This window comes from Alligator mississippiensis, chromosome 11 (genome assembly GCF_030867095.1).
Source record: "Alligator mississippiensis isolate rAllMis1 chromosome 11, rAllMis1, whole genome shotgun sequence".
Lineage (NCBI taxonomy): Eukaryota > Metazoa > Chordata > Crocodylia > Alligatoridae > Alligator > Alligator mississippiensis.
The window spans coordinates 48,624,612-48,627,446 of NC_081834.1; the positions used below are offsets into that span (position 1 = coordinate 48,624,612).

Genomic DNA, 2,835 nt, shown 5'->3' on the forward strand with positions numbered 1-2,835 from the left:
TGGACATAAGGAAGAACTTCTTCACTGTCCAAGCCCCCAAGGTTTGGAATAGACTGCCTCCGGAGGTGGTTCAAGCACCAACTTTGAACTCCTTCAAGACACATTTGGATGTTTATCTTGGTGGGATCCTATGATTCCTGCTGACTTCCTGCTCCTGGGGGAGGGGGCTGGACTCGGTGATCTCCTGAGGTCCCTTCCAGCCTTAATGTTTATGAAATCTATGAATCTATGAATAATCTATAAATGGGATCTGTACTCCCCTAGTATGTCCATAGTTGCATTAGACATAGTCCCATCATATAAATTCTTCTGCCTACAGCAATGCCACAAGGAATTGCCTCTCAAACACACGATGAGTGCTACATGCGAGTCCATGATATTTGCTTGTGTAGTTTTATGTACATGATGCAGGAAAAATGAAGGAAGGGGCCACGGTTTACAAAATTGTTATATTTTGTTCATTGAGAATTGGTCCCAAAATATGAACCTCATCAATAAATTCTAAATGTGATATAGAAAAAAATATATCACCTTACCAATTCATTTTTCAGTATTTTATTTACATTTAAGGAATAATTCAATACCTGTATTCATGACTACTAGACAGATCCATTTCTTCCAGTTACAAAGAAACGGCATGCTGAACACCATCTCTGTTCACTTTCTACATAGTCTCATCTTGGTTTTAAAATTATGAATCTGTCTGTTTTTCCATCCTTCCCTTTTCTATGACATTATACATGTAACAAATTATTAAAATAAGGGTGAGGATTGTTGAATTCAGTGGAGTTTAATTGTTTGAAAGTCAATGCACATGAGAGGAAAAAGACGCTCTCAGTACAGTCCCACACTAACAAATAGCTTTTGGAAATGAGCTGTCTAAAAAATGAATCTGTTCTGTGCAAGAAAAATGTCAGCCTTGTGTAAAGGGTGAAGATGATGGCTACACAGATTTTGTATTTCAGAATAAGGTCTTTGGTGCATGCAATTATTTGGTTACATTTTCACTACTTCCTAAACCAATTTCCAAAGCAATTACATGATAGAGGAGTTAACATGCCCTTGATTTTCACTGGGCCACTGGCTGCTGAAGAAGACAAGTGCTTTAGAAAATTTGGTCGCCTTCTAAATGTTCAAGAAAAACCTGCTGACAACCTTGTTGTCTTCAATCCAACCTAGTGCCTAACAGTAAACCACAACTCCTGTCAGTGTTTCTGGATGACTCTGTATTTCCCAGCCAGATTTCTTAAGGCTCCTAAGACATCCCTGTTTCTCAGGCTGTATATGAGAGGATTCAGTACTGGGGTGACAATAGTGTAAAAGAGAGACACAATCTTGTCTTGCTCTGGGGAGTGGTAGGCACTGGGTCGCATGTACATGAAGATGGCTGCCCCATAAAATAGCCCTACCACTGTCATATGTGAAGAGCAGGTGGCCAGAGCTTTCTGTTGTCCTTTGGTTGACTTCATCTTCAGGACTGTAGAGAGGATACAAGTGTAAGAAGCTAGTATGATGGAAGAAGGGATGAGGAGCAGCACAATGCCACTCACGAACACCAGAGTCTCATATAGGGAGGTGTCAGAGCAGGACAATTTCAGCAGGGCAGGGAACTCACAGAAGAAATGATCAATGGCTTTTGAACCACAATACGGCAGATACATGGTATAAACTGTATGAATCAAGGCATTTCCTGATGCCCCAATCCAGACCCCACCTGCCAGGCTCAGGCAGACTCTCTGGCTCAGGAGTATGGAGTATTTCAAGGGATTGCAAATTGCTACATATCTGTCATAAACCATGACCGCCAGGAGGAGGCACTCTGCTCCACCTATGGTCAGTGTGAGGAAAATCTGAGTCCCACAGCCAGCTGGAGAAATGGGGTTGCCTGGAGTTAGAAAGTCCAGTGACATTTTGGGGACAATTATCAGGGTCTGACACATGTCCATGTAGGCCAAGTGACTGAGGAAAAAGTACATGGGGGTGTGAAGGGAGGAATCCACCTGGATTAGAAACAGGAGCAGCATATTCCCAGCCAGGACAGTAATGAAGGCCAGTAAAATCATGGCCAGGAAGAAGGTGTGGACTTCAGTCTGGTTTGGGAGCCCCAGGAGAACGAATTGCGTTGGTGAAGTTGCATTCCCAATCCTCATTTCCTCATCACGTGAATGGACCTGACGCACTGGGGAGGAACAGAGAACTTTGTTGAATGAGGAGCAGTGGGATCGGTGGCAGTCATCAGGTTTTCCCTCCTCTGGAAAAAAATGCTAGCTATTATGACTGACACATTAAGTTGCTCCAATCCCTTGGCAATTGTGTTTATTTGAGCTAAAAAAAAATGTTAAAATGTCTTTTTATTTTCCCATTATTTGCATATCTAATAGGCACGTACTGATTGATGACTTGGATGTAGGCAGAAATAATTTCTTGCTCTGCTCCATGCTGCTGATAGTACTCAGACTTACCCATGAGTCTGACCAGAGTCGATAGGAAATTAGGCTGTTCATAATCTTGGGGAATTAGCCCAGAAGAGCAAACATTTCCCCAATGACTGAGTTGCCCAGATTAACTGTTCTCCTCTTCCAGCAATAAAAGGAATGACAAAGATTACGACCACTATCAGTAGGAATAGGTGGAGCAGTTTGATATGTGAAACCCCAAGCATTACCATAGGGTAGGGTATGAAAAAACAATCTCTGTCCCCCAAACCTCATCTTTTGATAAGTAATTAAAAAAAAAAATACCTACTCCCAGACCATAGTGTCTGCTGGGCAGGTGATGTAGGACAAACATTTTGTTAAAGACAAAATAATTGTAGTCTAAAATTTGCAATGAAAA

General features: G+C 41.8%; 1 protein-coding gene across 1 annotated transcript; it reads right to left on the reverse strand.

Annotated features, from left to right (window-relative positions):
* Positions 1-1,205: 1,205 nt before the first annotated feature.
* On the reverse strand, positions 1,206-2,150 carry LOC106740116 (olfactory receptor 2T1-like). The gene has a single exon (XM_014608302.2). It carries the CDS (start codon positions 2,148-2,150, stop codon positions 1,206-1,208), a length of 945 nt encoding a protein of 314 aa, XP_014463788.2.
* Between the last annotated feature and the right edge of the window lie 685 nt (positions 2,151-2,835).

What these genes read in the sequence shown, in the direction of transcription:
- LOC106740116 (XM_014608302.2), bottom strand. Translation starts at nt 2,150, where the DNA reads ATGAGGATTGGGAATGCAACTTCACCAACGCAATTCGTTCTCCTGGGG.